General features: G+C 37.2%; 1 protein-coding gene across 7 annotated transcripts in view; it reads right to left on the reverse strand.

Moving 5' to 3' along the window:
- Nucleotides 1–19,816, reverse strand: part of raw — a 66,637-nt gene that overhangs the window by 3,418 nt on the left and 43,403 nt on the right. For all 7 annotated transcript variants that reach the window (XM_068772646.1, XM_068772647.1, XM_068772645.1 and 4 more), the window contains 8 exons: nt 19,139–19,256; nt 18,529–18,611; nt 11,398–11,519; nt 8,813–9,024; nt 6,088–6,437; nt 4,329–4,492; nt 3,660–3,818; nt 3,263–3,430 (listed from right to left, as the gene is read on the reverse strand). In XM_068772646.1, coding sequence (XP_068628747.1) covers nt 3,263–3,430; nt 3,660–3,818; nt 4,329–4,492; nt 6,088–6,437; nt 8,813–9,024; nt 11,398–11,519; nt 18,529–18,611; nt 19,139–19,256 — 1,376 coding nt within the window. The remainder of the gene's footprint in view (nt 1–3,262; nt 3,431–3,659; nt 3,819–4,328; nt 4,493–6,087; nt 6,438–8,812; nt 9,025–11,397; nt 11,520–18,528; nt 18,612–19,138; nt 19,257–19,816) is intronic.

Here is a 19,816-nt window from a genome sequence, read left to right on the forward strand (position 1 = left end):
CTTCTTTTACTTGTAATGCAATTATCATCTGAACTTTCTGGTGGCACAAACGTACCATTAAATATCAGAAAATAACCAGACTATAAATAAACGATAGCAAAACTACACATTACCCCAGGACGCACCGATCCCATAAGGGATCAAACGAAGCCTCCCAAAAAACCCAAGGAGGGCACCCAAATAAATCACATACAAAGTAACTCGACATGCCCAAGCAAAAGGGCCAACCGAAAAGAAATCACAAAGAAGGAGGAGAACAATGACACAAGCAACGGCGAGTGGCGTCGGGGACAACGGCGACACACGGAGGACTACGCAGCACACCGACGCGACAGGAGGCGCAAATAGTTTTAAGGTAGTATTTTAAAGTTAGTTTATTAAGTATATTTAGTAAGTTTGTTAGCGCGTGGCATCAAGTTCGATGAAATTGTAACAGGCTTGCAATGCTAACGATAGGTTTAACTATTCTGAGTAAAGATGAGTGCAATTATTTTTAATTTTCAACTCAACTGACACAATTACCACCGTCTCTTGGTTCCGGTATTGCTTGTGATTCTATAGACTATGGGGACACGGGTTTCCCCCATGTTCAAATAAGAAGTTTCTATATGACGAATTGGAAGCTTCCTGCATTCAGCGTGTTCCGACAAACTTGTTAAGACGCTGGATCCTTTAACTATACTGCAACCGAAACCACTGTACATATTAGGAAAGCTGGCTGGCGAGGTGGGGATCGGCGAAAAGGGAGTATTATTATGGTATGACGGAACGAAGAGACAGATACTCCTCATGTCAATTTCTATACTCTTGTAGCGAAATTTTTCACTTTCGTTTATCTGTCAATCCATCGGTCTACGCATGCACAAAATGTAAGGACGCGCGGCGTATGATTTGTAGGCGGTTGTCAAAACCGCAATTCACGCCGAAAAATATTATGAAATATAATAATGCTGAACGGCATCAAGTGACATGTGTGTTGTTGTTTGTGAATTTGTATTAAATCTTTAGTGCTTCATGGAATATTGAATTAAAGACTATCTTATATTAATTTTGAATCAATGTTTAATGTGTAAAAATGTGGAAAGTTTTATGTAAAAATTATTTTGTTCACATGATAAATAATTTATCACGGCATTGGTGTGTCTGAAGTTGTAGGCGGATGACTTTTAAAATAAACTGTCTATTTTCAATCCAAGCCTATTAATTTTTGTGCTCCAGCTCGTTAGGTGTTGTCTCTAACATTGCCTACCGAACCTGTTAAACTCCACTACAACTATCACTTTGCTACACTATCTATATTCTCTGTAATTTACAAATACTATACTATCTTATTACTATCTTACCGTATGCTGAGTTTTGTTACACGCATAACAAAATCCTTTAAGCGCAGAGACACACACTTTCATCTATCTTTTTCAATTTCTAGTAAGATCTCACTTACAGTATCTATACTCCGTTTGCTGTCCACTGTATGCTGTCTACGAAAATAAAATTGAAAGAGTACAAAAAAAATTCCGTCGTATTCTGAACTACCGAATGCATTGCCCCGGGATTCTTATAAAATGTTTTTAAACAGATACGGAATGTTATCATTGAAGGATCGACGTTCTCTAATGGACGCCACTACACTTAAAAATATTTGTGGTGGCAATGTTAACTATTCGGAACTGTTGTCCGTGCTAAACTTTCGAATTCCTGCAGGTAGAACGCGTTCTAGATCTCTCTTTTTTATCAACAGCTAAGACAAATATCGGTAAACATGCACCCTTATACAGGATCTGTGACCTCCACAATTCATATATTAGTGATATTGATATATTCTCGTGCTCTCTCGTATCTTTTAAAAGACAATTTCGTTCGAAATTATTGACTACACATAATACAATTTAAACCTCAATGGAACGTGACGGCTTGCTGTGACTCGTAATTATTGCGGTGTGATCTTTGATCCCTGTTTAGTAATGTTTTTATTTGTTTTGTCATTGTTTGACTATAAATCATTTAATGTTCTTAGTGAGATAGTTATAAGGTAACAATAGTAACTAATCTTATATTTGTAAGTTTCTAACTTTGTACTTTCTTACTGCCTTTTGTTACTGTTTATCTCCAATAACATAAATAATAAGTACCATACTTCTACACTCTCTATACTATAATGATGATGTATGTTAGATTTTCTCGTTGCTCTCACCAGTAGAAGACTTACGAGTTTAGTTTTACTCGGAAGCAGCCCACAACACTTGGAATTTAACAATCTGTTGGATGTACTATGTGTATAAATGGTATTTTAATATTTCCGAACACTGATACATACTCTCGTACGTCATTTCCGTCCCCCTATCTTATCGATCGGTCGCTATTATCGGATTATAGGGATCGCAATGTTTGGCCAGCGGTTATTACTATTTATAATGTCGATAGGCTAGAACAGCGATTCCAAATGCGCGGTATGCAAACCTCTGGGAGTATTTGAAAATTTCTTATAGGCGATTTATGGAGATTGTATAATTATGGTTACGGCGGAAATGTGAATAAAATATAAGAGTTCACTTACGTAATAAAACATTATTATAATTAATTTCTACAGTAACTCTATAAATTATAGTCTCTAGAGACCTTACTATATTTACCATAACTTCCATTGATAATAGAGACCTAAAGATAAACGAGATCTTAAGACTAGCAAACCTACTGTGTTATCATCATAGGGATACTATGATAAAAAGATATGTATGTTATGGGGTATCGCAACGAAAAGAGATTGTTAACCACTGTAGCAGAAGGTAATTAATGTGTGTGCTTATGTATAACAATAATTTATAATTTTATTAATATCGAAATTTACATAGGGAAGTTCTTTTTACCTAACATTTACTTTTTATTTATATACATATTACTACCCAAGTGAAATTTAACGATTCCGCGTGTTCGCGGCGGCAGAACTTAGGAAGCGTAACCTAAGAACCTCGGCACATAGTAGACCGACGGCCTCCAATTCTGAAGAAACTGTACATCGGATTGGGAGGCTGCTACACTACTACATCACATAAACTACGTTCCATGGAGTGATTAGGATTAAAGAAGAGAAGATCTCATCTTGGTCTATTATTGAAAGATACCCATTTAGAAGTTCGAGTCAAAGGCGCCTGAGATGACCAAGCCTCGACATGGTTGGCTACTATAATTTCGGAAAGCGTTAACGCTGAAAGATATGGCGAAAGAAACTCCAGAACGCTGGGTTGGCGACTTCTGTCATACTTACGGAGAGGTGTGCGGCGGCTCGGGGCTTTTTGTCGCAGGGCGAGTCGGGGCGCGAGGAGGCAGCGCGTCGCGCCGGCGCGGAGAACATGCGCGTGTAGTCGTTGGCGCGCGGCACCACGTACGTAAAACCCTCGCGCCGAAGGATCTCCTCCGGCCGGCTGCCGTCCGACTGCGGATAACACAAAATAATTCATAAACACGGTGATTGGTTGTATTTTACGCTTTTTCTTTCACTCGAAGTCGCAAAACTAAAACGTACGTTTTTATCGTAGCACGGTAGGTACACTACTCTAGCTCATTCACTCGAAAATCAAGTTCTTGCAACCAGCAAGTCATCTCCGTAAGGTTTCGTCGACGATGATCGTCGTACTGAAGTTGTTAAGGGTAATATTACTCACCGGGAAGGCACCGCCGAGGTACACGTGATGTGCGTGAGTGGTGAGCATGGCGGGCAGGCGCTCGAGGCGTCGCTCCGTGCGCGGCGTCAACACGCTGTCGCCCGCGCTGCCCCCCGCACCACCACCCGCGCTGCCGTCCGACGGACGGTTGCCTCCGTTCTACAAATAGTACAACTATTTAGCATTTTTTCCCTCAAGTTTTTTACTGTCCGTAACCTGTAGGTAATCGACAGAAAAAAATCTTTACTGTAACGGCTAAAGGAAATAGCACTTTTTATCAAACCATGTACTCAAGATGATCACTACCTACAGCCGACCGTGTTAAAATATTAATGTACAATCATAAATTATTTTATTCATTTTTATGGAATTAACCGATATCTGCGATATCCTCCTAATTTTGGTTAGAAATTAATATATATTATTCAAAATAATAATTGATAAGTCATTTGAATTCTATTAAACGTGGATCCAAACTTTAACTTATTAAAAATGAGGAAAAGGGCTTGCTATGTTTAGTAAAAGAGGTCAGTATGCGCACACGGGATTATAAATGTAATAAATGATGACAATCCAAAACTGTTCAAGAGATTTAATTACATTCGCTTAGTGGAAGTACATAAAGGAAATGATGAGTAAACACTACAAATATGCAAGTGAGTAAGTAACCTTAGGAATGAATAATCCGAGCTTCCTCCCGTACGCCCTCAATCTTGGATTGTGCACGAGCAACCCGTTAGCCTCCCGCGGCTTCTCGGCGATCTCCGACACGCGGTTCTCGTCGCCCTCTCTTAACCTCGTTACTTCTTCTTGACTACTTCGACTTTGACTTTCTGTATTATAAAAAAACTTTTTAAATTTAGCCACACCTAAACAACACGAATAAAACCAAAAAGAAAAAAGAGTAAAACAAACTCGGCATACAAACAGCTGAAAACAATATCATTCTCACAATAAAACAGGTGCATCTGCGTTTTAAAACAAAAAAAACTTTGCGGAAAAATGATGAAGTAATTTCTAATAATCCAATGATAAAAATAAGTAGGCTTTGTACAAATGATGAATGAAAGTTTGTCGCGTTAAGAACGCAGAGAAACATCTTTGTCCGCCGGTCTAGCCATCAAATCATCATACACAACAGGAATTCACTATTCAGCAATAACAATAATAGTATTTGTGTTATATCTTTTGTCATTTATAAAATATATGTGCTGTTTTTAATTGCACAATATGATGTACTTACACGAGGAATATAGGTATACAATATTTCTTCCACGTTAATTACCCTCACACATATATCCTACTCCATATAAAGGTAATACTTGAATTCCTAAATGTCCATGGCAATGCAAATCTTAGCTAGGTCAGTGGACAATGACGATTCAGAGTGTTGTTGTTAACGCGAACGAACAATTTGACTGTTTACAGGGGGCGTGGCTAGACCGACGGACAATGACGATACAGGGTATTCTTAACGCGAACGAACTACACGTGTTGAAGCGTAAGCGCGTGCGTGAACGCACCGGACTCGGAGAGGCGCGCGCGCAGCGAGCGAAACGCGCGCCGCACGTGCGCGACCACGCCGCTGCCCGCGCGCGCCGCCCCTACACATACCGTCCTTACGCATACATGTTATACCGAGGAATCTGTAATCTCCATATATTGCTATCTACTCTATTATATACCGCAAACTGTAACTTTCATAAAACACCAAACTCTTATTTTAAACAATTTTGAAATAACGCGGTTCGTCCATAAGAATTAATATACATTTTACATGATTTTGTTCTGGCACGAATCCCTACAATTTTTTATAATAAACGTGCACGCAAGTAGTATGAATATTTTTAACATAGTTTTTCCTTTATTATTTTTATTTCAACTATTAGTTTTATATGTTTTGTACTTAACTATTGAATTTTGACTGCATACTAATTGAATTGGTTTTTATCACAAAAAATAATTGTTCTTGTTGTGTAAATACTTGTGTAACATGGTATTTACTTTTTGCCCAGTTATATGGGAAAATATTGTTATTTTACGTTACGCGATTTTAAAAGTTGTTTATTGATTTCATTTTTTACACGCTTTTCTGATGAACGTATCTATCGTATAAAAAAGAGTTGGGTGTTGATCATTATCTGTGTCAGCCGATGGACACCTACTATAAGGCATAGACTTCGCCAAATATCGCTACGGTGGACGATCTGACATAGCCCGCTTGTAATTTATATTCATATATGCTTAAAGGAATGTGTCCTTTCACCGAGTCGTGATCAGCTAAGAACAAATTTTACTATATTTCATCTGCAAAGAAGTTGAGGGGGCGTTCAATAAGTTCTCGGAAAGGGCGGGAGTCATTTATTTTAAAAAGTCTACACATTGGTAAATAAAGGAAGAAGGGAAAATATTAAAAAAAATGACAAACCGGCGTCAGCGGCGAGTTCGGCGACGGCCGCGCAAAACGATTCAAAATCGACGTGCTCGTCTTGCTGCAGCACGCGCTCGGCGGTTTGACGGGAAGCCTTCGTCGCTTCACGCAAAGCTTCCAGCGCTCGCGTCCGGGATAAGGTGCCGCCGCGACCACCGGCTGCGTCAAACGCTCGTTTCAACCGCAGAATGGTATGACCCAGGGAGTGACGCGGCTGGGTACGTGCGCCTCGCAACACAGCACGCGCGCACCGCAACGCAGCCGGGATGTCCGAAAACGCGGGCAGCCCTCGCCGCTCCACTGCCTCTTGGAGTGTCGCTCTCGCTCTGGATAGCTCAACGTACTCCCTGCGAATAAACGTTTGTTAAATATATAGAAATAAATAGTCGGTCCCAGTCCATTTCGCGTGGCATAGCCTTTTGTGGGTATAAAATTATAAAACACGTTCTTGGTAATTTTCAAGGTGCCAAAAAAGGGAAAGCACCCTCAACCTCCAGTGACGCTACTGAACCGCGAATTGTGCACATTGCATGGCGGTAAGCTGATGTTCCAATTTTCTTATTTGTGTTACATGTTTAAACATTTTAGCAGTAACTTAATTAAAAATAGGAGTTAATGAAAGTGAATAAATGAATTAAAACTCCCGGGTAACTCCGGCGCTAGTACATACGGGTCGTTCAGTGGACGCCAGCTAACTCCAGAGCTGGTAACGAAAGGATAAATGAATTGTACACAGCCAAAATATTATTCGTACCAAATTTCAAGTTTCTAAGCCTTAAGAAAAAAGCCTTCCAAAAACATTGTGATGAGTCAGTACTTAGGTAGAAATCTCTTAAATATATAGATAACAAAACTTTGTTATACGTATAACACATTTATAATTGATGACGAAGAGAAATTCATCACCACAAAGTCCACTTCGCAATCACTATACTATATAGGAGCCATAAAACAAAGAGTTGATTTCACATTTATGCTACTGTATTAGGCGTTACGGTGAAACAATGAAGCGTATTCGGCGCTCTAGATGAAATCACGATAGAAAAGTATCGTGACGCATACGCGCCCCCACCTTGATCCGACGTATGCGATAGGCCAGGGGTGTGCAAGCCGTGGTTCGGGGCCATATATAGCTCTTTGACTATTTTTGCTACCTTTATAATTATATCTTTATGATTATGTCATATATAATGTATCGGAGAGGAAGATAAAACATATTTAGCAATGATAATGTAAAAGATATACTTTAACACCAATTATTTTCATTAAAATATGTACAAGTTTTTTTTATTGTCCTTTATATCAATTTCAAATTTGTTTATCGTATACTTGACCATGGTGGGATAAATTTTTCCAATTTAATATAGGCGGCCTCAATCACCTAAAACTCAATACGTCACCAAGTTTGTCGTGATAATTTATGAGATAATTATTTCACAACTATAGGAAACCATATTCACCTGATGGTAAAGGATGGTGTGTATTAATCCCATAATTTTATTTGGTATGGTGGTAATAATATTTTATTAGGTTAGCCTGCAGGATACTTTACCAAAACGACCTCTAACAAAATTATTTTTATTGTTTAGGAAGTAAGATCTTTACACAAGATACCGTGCCCTTTGGAGGAAGACAGGGTTGTGCGAGATCCTACTAACAATATTACTACCGAAACCTCTCTACCGCACCTTGGTGTGCGCGGGGCGAGACGGAGGAATATCGGCTGCTCCGTTCCGTTACCCCGCCGTCGAAGCTTGCGACGGCAGCGTTAATGCTCTTTCTTCGTCGACGCTTTGTTGCGATGCTATATAGCGGTTTCGATAGCAATACAGACTACTTAGACTTTACTTGTGTTTCGTACCTTGGCCCAAAGAAAATACAGAAATCTTAGCATCAGAGCTAAGAACGGATTAATTACCAACTGAGTTTAGTACATATAACGAACCTTTTTATTTATCCTAAGTCACGTGTACAATTTTCATATATATAATGATGCCAATGCCAATCCGATACAATAAATAATTAAACGAATTGAGCTCCGTTCTCGATAGCCATTGCGCCCGCTCACTAAGCGACACAATCCCGTTACTGAATTAATTTTACACCCCAAATCAAGGTTCTCGAGAGTGCCTTTGGGCTTCATATAAAAGTTTTAGCGCTTTGCCAACTTTCACCTAATGAAACACCTTAATTCAAACAGGCGAGCATCATTTGTCGAAGACTTTTTGTCTCGAGTATAATGATGACTACATCGCTTTCATACTGTTTAAGTCTGGGCACTCAGGGTTCCACGGGAGACTCGATAGGGATCTAGGTTTGCGTGGCAAAAAATACAGGTTCACTATTCGTCAGCGGTCTCCGCGAAAATTTATTTCTAGTGAAGAACTAAAATGTTAGCCAAACAATGTTGGCAAAAAGGTAAAGTTTCATGGAATCAAGTTTTTGATTGACTAATTTTATTTTTTTTGACATCCACTCGTAGCACAATTAATAAATTAACCAAAGACTTTTCTTTTTTTATCAAAAAATTGGAATTCAGGCGTTACGCAAATTTCTATAAAAATTATCTGAAAATTTTTTGTCCAGTTTTGGGCTTATAGTCAAACTATAGCGGTGTGGTTCACAGAAACCAGCTAAGTTTTGAAAGTGGTCTATGAGAGAAAAATTCTGAGGACCACTGTTTTATATTGTCTAAAAAATAGTGACATTTAGTTTTACTTACTGGTCAGAGATGATCTCCTGCCCGATGAGCTGGTTTCGCGAGTAAGGGCGAAGCACGAGGAGCAAGTCACGCGGTGCGGCCGCCAAGTGTGCGGCCTCAACGCACGCGGCCACGGCACGTGTCTCGCTGTCGAGCACGAATAACAGCGCACGCGCAGCCGTTTTTGCTCGGTGCTCTACCTCCATCAACTCCGTCGACCAGTCATCTACTTGCTGACAAAAATCATTACATTCACTACTATCTCATATTGAATATCACAGGAATCTTCTTACTACTATATATATTGATGTGTAAACTCTTAGTTGCTGGAAATTTTTTGTGGGAGTAATATTGAAAAAGGACGGAAATATGTTATAGGAAAGCGCCGGGAAGCGCGCGCTATTTGGTTTAACCAATGAACATTAAGCGGAAGAATCAATTATGGTAGATTCCTCAGACAAATGTTTGTCTTAGAGCGATCAGGGAGAAAAATTCAGTATTCAGATCATATAAATCAATCGATGTCATATTGTATATATACAAAACATAGATCTTTATCTTTTTGCCCGTGATTAGATTTTGCTATCAATGTGGAAAATCCGAATAACTACCACCCAGGATTTTTTGGGTTAGTATTTGTAATAACTTTACAAGATTGTGAAAAATGTAAGGTTACCGCGAAACCCTATTATTTAGTTTTACTTGGACAGAACTCTGTTCACATTTCAAATTTTCATTTTTCCACTCGTGCGCTTTCGACGTTGATGATGCAACGAAATACTCCAGCGCCATATCTTTATAGGACAAACTGCAGTGCCGCTGGTGTTATCAGAAATACTCGTTTCATACTTATAAACATTTTGAACCCAGTGTCGATGTTTAAACGATATTTAAAAATATCAAACTCGTTTTTGCAACCATTTTTATTTCATTAAGACATAAATAAATAAAAATAATGATTGATATGTCAGTTATAAACAGACAACCGATTTTATTAGTTCTCCAAGAAACGTAATTATGTTGTATTGTTATTAAATAAGCGTTTCAACGGACCTCATCAATAAAAAAATAAGTAACTGGCATCGTTGAGGTGAACATATTGAGGTTTTTAGTTCAAAAACCTTTCACCGCGTCAATAACGCAGACTTATTTTTATACTTATCTATATATATTATCGACAAATCAACATTAATTTCGAATTAATACAGATACGAGTAGAGCAAATTATCCCTGACTGCGGTATCTTGATGCTTCTCTCAGATTTGACAGAAGCTGTAAAAGTTTTGAAAGTAATGTCATTCTGTTTTATGTTTATAACATTAATTCTCTGATCAGCTAAAGTCTAAAATGTTATAGAGTGCCATATCTAAATTGGAATTCCATAAAGTTATTCTCGATAAAAATGATATAAATTATATTATTGTATTGAAAGCTTGAATTTTAAACAGAAAATAAAATGTTAGATCGGATTCTTAACAAATATGTGATCATCGTTAAACTAACATTGACTCGCTTATTCAATGGTAACGATAAAGAAAATGGCATATATCTGTTATCGATCAAACAAACGTGACTTAATACAAAACACACGCTTAAAAGTAGTTCAAAAACACGTATTTTACATAGAAAAGATATGATAACCAGAATCCTCCGCAGCCTACACATCTCGTGCGATACCAGTTACAAGGCCTTAATCGATCGATTTGGTAAAGTGAGTTTTTATAACGAGCTAAACAAACTATGGAATGTCGTTTTAACAAGTCCATTATGAATATGTAATGAAATGTTGACTATTTAGCCTATCCCAGAACCCACTCGCTAATAATTTGTTTAGATATATTTGTACGTGAAACTAGTTTTGGATTACAGTTTCAACTTATACGAAACAAATAAACGGGTGCAAACACGTAACGACAGACGAAAACAGACACTACAGACTTTATCAGTTACCTTGGTGCATTGATAAATGAATGATAAAACGTAGTTAAAATTATAATTAAAATTCATAGGTTGTCTCTGTACAAATTAGTACCGTTTAAAAAGACATCTCCTATAAACATACCAAAAGGTATGTTTTTTTTTTTAAATTTAAGCTATAATTTTTGTTCATTTTCTTTTAACGAAGATACTCGTATTAACTCTCCTTTGTAATTACTAGTTCTTTTATTTGAATAACAATTACTAGGTCGATGATTTGAGTTAATTTACATATATGCACTGTTTTTATTTAATTTGTTAAATTTTTTTTTGTACATCAAGGTAAGCATGGAATTGAAAAATTGTTCATCATAATCATCATTTCAGCTGTAAGACAACATCTACTAGATATAGGTCTCCACCAAAGGCCTCCAATAGAACCAATGGGAAGCGACCTGATACATCGACTTTAACAAGGTCGTCTGTCATTTTGTGGGTGGACATCCTACAACGCCTGTTAAGAAAAGTTGATACAAAAAAAAATAATAATTCATACACAAAAGTTAAATTCTTAGCCCAACTGTCTGCGTGTAGTAAAAGCGAATACAAATTATTGTAAAAAAACACTAGCGATAAAAATTAGAATTAATAAAAAAGACTATTCTCGAAATAACTGACGTATAACTCACCGGGTTGAAATAAGTAATGCCCATTTTCTTCAGCATGGGGATGGCGATGTCCGACCTCCAGGTTGTAGGATTGCAGGAGCCGCCCAGGAACACTTCGCACGGCGGTGGTGACGCCTCGCTGCCTGTGCCACATTTTACATTTTACAAATTATCAGTCTCTTGTACAGTTTTCTTCGTATGTATGAGATTTTATCTTGATTCCACAAATTACAATAGAACACTATTGTGAAAAAAGACTTTTACAGTAAAGGTTACTTAACTACTATACAATCCGAAATCAAACACGCGAGATTGGTACGATTGTTCAAATACGCCCAAAATTTGTAATTGAAAAATTATATTATTTTAATTCAATTAGATTAACAAATCTTTCTTAAATATTGGCCATTTATGAACTTTAAAATACATATAATGCATATAGCAAAGTAGAACAAAAAGTAGTAGAGGGTAAAACTAAGCACTCAACAAAAAAATAAAGATATCTCACAAGTCAACCATAAAAAGGAATATTTTGCATTTATATCCCAAAGGTGACATCATTTACAATGGAATAAATCCTAAGGTCAGCGACTCTTCCAGTGACATCATCTGTGAAAATTTCACGACGAAATTTTCCATTTTAATTTGGAATACATCCATCACTTATACACCTCCACCTCACAACCTAGCGTATAAACTATTCGATTTATGCGTTCAAATATAAAACGAGATTTTGAATTGCCAAAACATAACATCATTTAATTTTTTTTTTAATTTTACGGCGTTTCAGGTAGGAGTGGAAACTAATGATTACGTTATAAGTCGATAGGTACAGTCTGTAGATAATCACGTGGCTTTCCCACGCAGTCTATCCTAATAATAAATCTGCAATACCAATACATGGACAGTTGAAATATTCCGCGCCAACCGCCGCTCTTCATCAAGTCTTTAGGAAAGGGCATGCAGAGTTTACAGTACAAACCGCTTACGAGTGTTTGACCTTATTTCTCAGATGGGAATGAGACACGCACAAGAAGTACAGTTAATTGTTTACAATTGTACCGCGCTCTTACACGCAATAGCGCGTGAGCGGCGACCACAGCTGCGCGACCGAACTACTAGAGCTGATTTAAGTACGCGCGCTCACTATATCTGGGCATGACTCCAGTCGTAAATACTACAGACCTTTAATATCTAAATGTCATGCAAATCGCGCAAATTTATCTGGGAACGCGGCAACGTCGTCTTACTATTATTAATGTTTGTAGTGATACACTACGAATTAGTTCGCAAAGTGTTCCGGTGTGCGAATGAACGAACATGCCCATGGGTAATGATTGATCGGTATCGAGTGTGTGGGCAGTAAACACGTCGGCAAATACTTGTACTACATAATACACCCACGCACTCGCTCGTTAATGATTTTCGAACACATTTGTTCAGCACGAGTATTCTGCAGTACTTTAGCATAGTGCTACAACGGGAGCCTATGGAACGATGTATTGTTTAAAATATCAATGGAAAAAAAACTAAATGAACTCATGCAAACGTTTGTGGAATGCGCACTCAGAATATAAACAGTTGTAAATTGTTCTATATTGGATACATTTATAAGCAACAGATGTTAATATCTGCGTGGCCTGAACAGTGGGCGACAACAATCCAACTCGGGACCAAATCCAATGCCACAACCGAAACGTAAACACTGAATCCGTGGTCAAGAAACCCGAATGTCCTTGCTTCGCGCGGAAATTAACCGTGTTTTGTACACATAGATCGATATCTTTACAACGGCTGGGACACACTCTAAGAAGTATTGTTTACAATGCGGGAGACGCACAGGCACAGGGCACGAGCATCGCAGTAGGAGGCATGGCGAAACGGCTCGGTTCTCTCGCCGCTACGCGCTCTCCTCCGGCGGCGGTCGACGGCCAACTGGCTTCAGCGCCCGACTTACTACATCGGCTCCGACTGCTAAGCCAATTCCGCATTTTAAAATATTCCGTTATTTCTATACACAGTGTAAAAGGCTCGGTTCAATGCTGATAATCATCGTTTACTGTCATCTCGTCAGTAACGTTTTGATCCGATAGAAGTTTCACATACGTCATGGTCATTCGTCATCAGCTCAAAGGTGACTGGAAATAATTATTTCTTGTCCGTCCGGTCCACTGTAATATAATTATCATAAATTCCCTTAAATTTAAACTAACTTCCTTGAACGAAAATGAATCATTTTTTGATTCTTGAGGTAACAGCAAAATCACCATTATTATTCCGACGTTTTAACGTTCCCCTATACTATACTAAATTGTTAAAAAAAAATACTGCGGAGACAAAATTTTTTCACCCGATTCATAATAATGAATAGATACTAAATGGCTATTGTATAAAAAAATTCTGTAATGTTTATACGTTTCATCAAAGCATATTTTTCTTTAGCTCCGACTTAATTGTCCTTCATATAATTGTGTAAATTATAATTCCATGTAATAATAATGACATATTTTATTAGGCATATACACATATCACATATATTAAGTGCATATAGCAAGTATAACGTACAACGATAACAGTAAAGTTCAATACTTTTATATGTCACTATAATATGATTAGACAAGGTAGTCTTCCGGGTGTTAAGGAATCCAGCTATCATTTTTAACGTTCCAACTGATTGTTCATCTGAATGAATGCCGTCAAACGAGGTTGTAAAAATTGAAGTATATATTAGTAAATCATTTGCCGAGGAGCGTGTTTCGTTTTGGACAATATGCAGAGTCGGTCGGCGCGCGGGGCTCATCGCCACTTCCGCGCTCCGTTTATAGTTCGTGCGGAAGAGCCGGGAAGGCCACGCCCGCCGTTTATTTAGCAATGTTTGTTTATTTAAACCTTATACGAGGTTTGCGGAATGACAACACTTTTACTTGTGTTCTTATTTTTTATTTAACTCTATTTATATAAAGCGATCACAACTACTACTAGGTGGGCCGACGACACAGTCAAGTTCGCCGGATGTAGGCAGCGCAAGCGATCTTTGAGGGCGGCCTATGCCTTGTAGTAGGCGTCTACCGGCTGACATGTTGATGATATAAAACGAGCTAGTGAAATCGTTCATACGCGTATTACTTAATACCGTCAAAAGTCATAGGCCAGTCGCAGTCGTAAAGAAGTAATAAATGTTTTTTATAATTATTATTTCCATAAGATGTTCACTGCTGGACGTAAGCTTCCCCTATAGATTTCCAATCAGATCGGCTGGAACGGCTTATATCCAGTGATCACTTTATCATTGTTTATTATCAACAATATCTCAATAAACAACGATTACTTACAAATACAAATTTTCTATCTCGTATATTGTAAAACTTCAGGAATAATCTAACTAAAGAAAGTCGTAACACGACATTTTTGTTTTGATTGACGTCAAATGTTTGCCAGTTAAAGAAAGGTGTTTTAATTTACTATGCACTTTGTGTAATAAAAGGAAAGTGTTCCTTGTATTATTTTCCTCACAAATTGTAGATTTTTTCCGTGCTTTAAGATAATTTTGAACAGAATTAGTGAAGTCGTTCTTGAGTTTTGCGCTCAGCCTTCACACATTTGACAATTCATTTTTATTTATACAGATAGATATAGTGCCGAAACGTGCTGAGCATACATCTTTAGATAGATGTTAGGTCTTATCCATAACAATGTGATGCGATTGAAACAATGTTGCGAGACTCTTGACATAATGTTCGTACAATTTTATTTTTTCTTAGCCTAGACTGCTCACTCGGCTGCTTACTCGGTACTAAATTCCTAGTAAAAATGTTAACTATGGGTTACGGTTCACTACGACAAAAAACTTAAAAAATATTGTAAAACGCGGTTACTAAATTGAAAAATTTATAGTTAAAGATATATTTATAATGCGAACAAGGTTACTCACACTTTGTAGTCGAGAAAACAAATGTATGTTTATTATTAAATCCATAGCACACGGGAGACACGTAAATCAATGTTTCATCATTTAATATTATAAGATCTACATGACGTTATAATACAGATAAACAATACACGAAGTCTATCTATACTAGGATAGATAATACAAATTTCCTGTTTATGTTTTTGATGTTTGGAATTGAATGTTAAATTTGTATTTAAATGCTTCCTACTCATAGACATGACGTAACTTAGATATTTTTTTTATATTTCATTCATCTTTAAACCATTCATTCATTTTAGGCAACTGTGCCTGTACAGTAATAGCCTTCGAGCTTTAAACCGCAACATCGCGTAGAAACCACGGACCCACACGAGCAGCGTAGGATATCTCTCACAAGTTGGACAGAAAACGTGGTGGATACAGACCGTTGTAAACCAACTAAAAATATATGAGAAATATTATAATTTTTTCCTGTCGTTGCAAATCACTTGAACGACGTAATACAAAATAGAATCCTTATAATTAGGCCATAGGTTCCCTACGGGTGCGAAAACGCCCCTTAATGGAAGTATGACCATTACTTGAGAAAGACAGCAAGTCCAAAGACAAACTTAGATCGTTATAAATAAATACCTAAATGTAAATATCCAATACAATTTTTGTCATAAAAAATTGTGCGACTGTATATATATTTTCGTTACAGTATGCGGTAATCCATAAAATGTACGCGACCTATGACTTAAGCTACCCGTGTCTAACAGCATCTTAAAATTACAACTCTTCATATATTAAGGAGATCGGAAAGTAATGTCGCTTTATTAAGTTAAATTCACACGATTACATTTTTAATAAGTATCAACAATATATTCGCTTTCGTTTTCAACAACCTTTTACCATCTAGTATTAAAAATTTTCAATGCCGGAGCGGTAAAAATCAAAAAGGTTTTTCCGTAAATATATGTGGACAGAAACGACATTACTTTCCGGTCCAACTAATACTTCATTGATTAAATCCCAGTTTTGCATTCAGGCGTATATATATGGCAAAAGAACATTTACATTTACGTAAATTTGACTGTCTTTTATGTTTAAGGAATTTAAATGTGTATTTTTACACGTTTACCGTTTCATATTTTTCGCTCATAAGTCGTTATTAATTATAAAACTATCTGATTAAATATATTTTTTACGCATTCTTTCGAATCTTGATATACACATGTAATCGCCTAATTGTGATGTAATTTGCGGATTGGCCTGCTGCCATGCAATATGTAGATAACATACTTTAGTAGTTTTCAAAAAAAAAACTATCGTTATTGAAATATTTCATAAAATAAGAATCAATTGTGACAAATAATTCGAACGGTCTTACATAATAGTCTTCGGTAAACTTAATTTCTGGGTAACTTGGCGAATGAAATTTCTTGACTGCATTTATTCATACCATAAACCTATTAACTATAAATAAAGTTTAAACCTATAACCAATCAACTTTGGTTTTGGTTGTTTGTTTGGTTTTGCCTTAATGGAGTGAATGAATAGCTGATCTGTATGGAAAAGCTTTTTCAAAGTTTTCACACCTATTTACAATCATCCTGTATAAAGTGATAGCATTGAAATATGTTACATTAGTTTAATAATATCATTTGGAATGCGACAAACTAATAACTTCTGGCAGTACAAAGTCTACAGGGATATGTAGTAAACAATAATTAATTTTATGTAGTCATCCGAATTTTGTAAACAGAAAAGGCTTATTCTAATTTATTATTTATGATACCATTGATTTTGGAATACATAATTTAAAAGTAAATGAGATATACATTCACCCTTTAAAGCTTTTACACCTAGAACCAAACACCCTGTATCTAGTTCACGGACCCTTCCGCTCCGTGAACTCGTAAACCGACGAAGTTGTAAAGGCTTTAGGGCTTAACATCCTCAGAAACAATGCAATAGAAACACCCTGTATAAATTTGCTTATATACTCCATTATTTATTAAAACAGATTCATCGCAACGAGAGCAATTAGTTTAGTAATTTTAATTGTTAAGTTTGAAGACAGCAATTTGCATCGTCTGTTTTGCACCTATAAACAATCACTATCATGTTTTATTCATATCATTTTTAATATCAGATTACTTCAGTACTTTGTCAATTTTGTTATGTGTAAAAAAAAAACGTAAAGGGAACAATCCACACTTTTGTGCGCACATGGCCTAGGGAGCCGCTGCAGGGGCTGCCGTGAGATGTATTTATGGATTAGTACCGTGTGGAAAATTTAGTCACGACGCGAATCGCGGGGACGCTGTCTCCGATCGACCTTCCGCACTACTAAATAATACAAACAAAGCAGGAACATGCTAAATTGGTAGCGGAAGCTTATGACGTGTTGCGGTCATACTGCAGCACGAAGTACTTTGTTTTTTGTACGTTAAAAGTCGAATGTCTATTATAAAAGTAGGTAGGTATTAAAGTGTCTTGTTTAAATATTTTATTCATCATCATCATTTCCACTGATAGTAGCCCACTGCAAGGTTCACTAACTATAACCGTCATGACCGATCTTGTCAAGCCCATATCCAGCATAATATTACTGATGATAAATTAGAGGTGAATGTCTAGGTAGTATAATGACATTATGGTAATACAAATAGTTGAAAATGAAACAGCCGCATGGTAATGTCGCCTATATTAACATGCGACTGTTTCAAAGGCACTGCAGGCACTTTGGTAGATGTCCGCAAACTGGCTTTAACTAACAGACGCTATATTTCAAATCGTGGAAAAAAACAATTTCTTTTAATTTCAATTACGAAAATCGTTAATAACCGTACTTTAAACTTCTTTCGAATTTCTTTAATTTCTAAATTATAATTCAATAACACCTAGTGAATGATTTGTGAGTGTCGTGTATGGAGGTTCAAAAACTTTTAAGTTTTAGATAGGCCTTTCTTTTATATTTAGATGGACGTTACATAGATCCAAGAGAAGCTTATTACAAATATTTAATTATACATTCTGCTGTATTGTGGTTTCGAACGTAATCAGAACTCTTGTTCTTTTATTTACATTTAATTATCTTGTGGAGCACTATATTTATAGTTATTATATCGTTATGGATCTCTTATAATTAGATGAAAATTATTCGTTTATTTAAATTACTATACGTTTCTGTGCATGTCTATTTAATATAAGCATTGTGCATGACAATAATTTCTTACCGTTCACATGCTTGTACAACGTATCCTTATCACGAATCTCCTTGTCTACGCTCCACACGGGCGAATCCGGTTTGCTGGATGTTCTGCAAAAAAAACTTATATTAAAACCCATCACTCAATTACAGAGGCAAGTGATCACTATGACTGGGTTAGGCGTAATTCAATTACTAGGATAATTTAGAGTTAGATCAGTGGCAAGCGTGAATCATGAAGCCGAAGCCTTGGCGGGTGTAGCGGAACGCACCTCGCGCGTGCAATGCAAGTTGCGTTGTAATGATTCAGTGCACGGGCAGCATCTCATTGTGTTGTGCGACAAGAGGGTCAACGTTCTGCACCGAGCCTGCCGCCGCCGCGGCCGTGTGTCCGCGGTTCAAGATCGGGGAAACAAGAGGCGCGATGCAAACGTCATCGACAAAATTAAACTGATTGACGGAGCACCTAAACAGCTGTAAGCACTACGCAATTATTGCTTTTATTAACGTGTACGCGTTAATAAATCGCGCACTGCACAATATAGTGTGCAGTAACATAAGGATTCAATTTGTCATGTGAAAGGTATAAAGTTTATAGCAAAAATAATGTTTTTTTGTTAAAGATTTATAAGACTCACTGTCGGGCCTGTCTGGAGCATCGTCGCAACTCCGCAGCGAAGACGCAAAATTCTCCGAAGGTGAGTATGAGCGACTTACGCCGCGCACATTGCCGCGCACATACCAGCATTTCGAACACTGCAACAAAACACCTCGTTATAGCTACTAACATTTGTCTACTAACATCTGTTATTGTCTTCAGTCTAACAGTTTACACGAGACAAATTCAGGGAAAAATTACTTGTAAGATTGTTTGAGCACGGTGTGTGCTAACGATCGGCTTCATTTTTTTAAGTCGTAGAAATAATAGTTACGGATTGCTGTTTGAAGTTAAATATGTTATGACGTCGACATGAGCGTATGGTTCCATATTTACGGTATCGAAATAATGCATGCGTCATTGCTATGATTTTATGTTGGTAGCGTGAGGAAGGGCACTTAAATTTATGACATCGTTTACGTTTGTGTTAAGTGACATCACTTTTATGCTCACTTTGAACGTTGATAAATAGTCGCAATCCTTTTAAGTCGAATACGAAAGGTAAACTACAAAGTTTTAATAAAACCAAAAATTAAACTGTGCACCGAACTATGTTTCCTGTTGAACCATTATAAGAAGCAGAAGGCCCACTTCTCTTTGAGGGACTTTTCCACGGCGTTAACGAAGGCAGCCGCCGCTTTTTCGTCGTCTTGAATCA

The sequence above is a fragment of the Battus philenor genome, unplaced genomic scaffold (assembly GCF_028537555.1).
Source record: "Battus philenor isolate CCGP_79_NKW_IND1 unplaced genomic scaffold, ilBatPhil1.0.hap1 SCAF_5, whole genome shotgun sequence".
NCBI lineage: Eukaryota > Metazoa > Arthropoda > Insecta > Lepidoptera > Papilionidae > Battus > Battus philenor.